Consider the following 1,743-nt stretch of genomic DNA (forward strand, 5'->3'; position numbering starts at 1 on the left):
TTGGACAATTGCTGAGTTTTCGCTGAATGGGCGGTCAAGTGCCATCCCGTTAATGATTAGAAAAGCCGGCGAGTCGCCGGAAGGTTTCGCGACACAAGATAAGTTCTGTTTTCAGGGGTCTCACTCTGTATTGTTAAAGGGAGGAGGGTGGGGTCTGGGGTTAATGGGGGGGGGAAGCTGTGCTGGCATGAAGGGAGGTACTGTGTACCCTCCACCCTAAACAATGTACCTTCTGTGTTTTCTCGTGTTTGTGAGGGGGCAATGGCACTCTAGTCACCCTGTGTGTGGAGATGAAAGGCCATTAAGGTTATATGCCAAAGACTTGCAGGTGATAGGTAAATTGGGCATTGTAAATTGCCCCTAGTGTTTGTAGGTGGTAGGGAATATGGGATTAGTGTAGGATTAGTATAAATGGGTGGTTGTTGGTTGGCACAGACTCGGTGGGCCGAAGGGCCTGTTTCAGTGCTGTATCTATAAATAAATAAATGTGGGGGCAATCGATTCAGCTGGTAGGATCTTGATGTGGTCATGCTGTGCCACTCTTGTGTTGGCCAAGATGGGCACTGCCATGGCATACCTCATAGTTGATCCAGAAAAAGCAGCTGATGTACCCGTCAACACCAATCCATGCCCTGTTAGGAACCTTCGAATACATGCAGGGTTCAACTTTATTTATCACATGGAAATAGTATGGCTCATCCTACATTATGTGATCCTCTGCTCCTGAGGATCTGTATGCGCCAGAGGCAAAATCAGCAGGCAGGTGCGATCCACATAGAAGCCCCCGATCGTGAACAGCAGCCCCCAAGGGGAACTCGCCATATTGGCATTGGCCGTGCGTCGACAGGCCCCACATGACATACTATTGGATGTCAGAGCACAACTACGCACCCAATAGGGGCCAGACCTGGCATGATGAGGAGAGATGTCAACAGGATTCCTCCTTGGACTATGAGGGCGCTGATGATCTGCAACATAAAAGATGCATGGGAGGGCAGATGGCGCACAGGCTCTGCACGCAGAGACTTATCAGACAAAGGTTGTCTGCTCCATAGGAACCGACATGAGCTCTGCAAGCCACACATCGCCCTCGCTCACCTGCAGCATCCCTGTGTAAACCATTAGAGGCAGCTGCTGACTGAACCAATGTCCATATCACTGCATCTGTGGAGACGCTCATGAGTAATGGTGGCTTGGCAATGATATTGCATATGTTGGCTCTCCTGAAGGGCCAACGGTGCAAGGGGATGTGGCATTGGAGCTACATGCTGGCACACATCATTCACACAGAGAAAAGGACACACATGTTGGTGAGGAACATTTAGTGAAAGATGTAATTACATTGCTGTGACACCCGTGCATTCCCATTTGTGTCAGTGTGTTCTCTGTAAACGTAGAGGTTGCCCCTTCTTGGCGCAACCTTTGCGCCAGCAACCTGACTGGAGGAAGGCTGCTGATCTGATAGCCGTTTGGCTGTGGATGACTTTGGCGCTCATACCCTGTGCACATGAGACCTAGTGGGTCCTGGCTGGCTGGGAGAGTGATCGTTCATTCCCTTCCTGCATTGGACCCTTTGACGCCGGATGGCCCCACAGCTACTCTCCTCCACTGCCATCTCCATCCAGATTGCCTTGTTCAGGTGGGAGGGCCTGTTCTTACCGTCACTGGTGAAAAGGACCTCCTGCCTTGCCTGCACAGCCTGGAGAAGAGTGAGCAGGGAGGCATCGCTGAACTGTGGGGCCC

The 1,743-nt window shown here is 51.3% G+C and overlaps 1 protein-coding gene across 1 annotated transcript in view; it reads right to left on the minus strand.

Moving 5' to 3' along the window:
• Window positions 1-655, minus strand: part of mycbp (MYC binding protein) — a 92,015-nt gene extending 91,360 nt beyond the window's left edge. The window contains exon 1 of the mRNA XM_068055515.1: window positions 578-655. Within this exon, the coding sequence (XP_067911616.1) occupies window positions 578-655 (78 nt within the window). The remainder of the gene's footprint in view (window positions 1-577) is intronic.
• Window positions 656-1,743: the final 1,088 nt, after the last annotated feature.

The sequence above is a fragment of the Heterodontus francisci genome, chromosome 23 (assembly GCF_036365525.1).
Source record: "Heterodontus francisci isolate sHetFra1 chromosome 23, sHetFra1.hap1, whole genome shotgun sequence".
In the NCBI taxonomy this organism is placed as follows: domain Eukaryota; kingdom Metazoa; phylum Chordata; class Chondrichthyes; order Heterodontiformes; family Heterodontidae; genus Heterodontus; species Heterodontus francisci.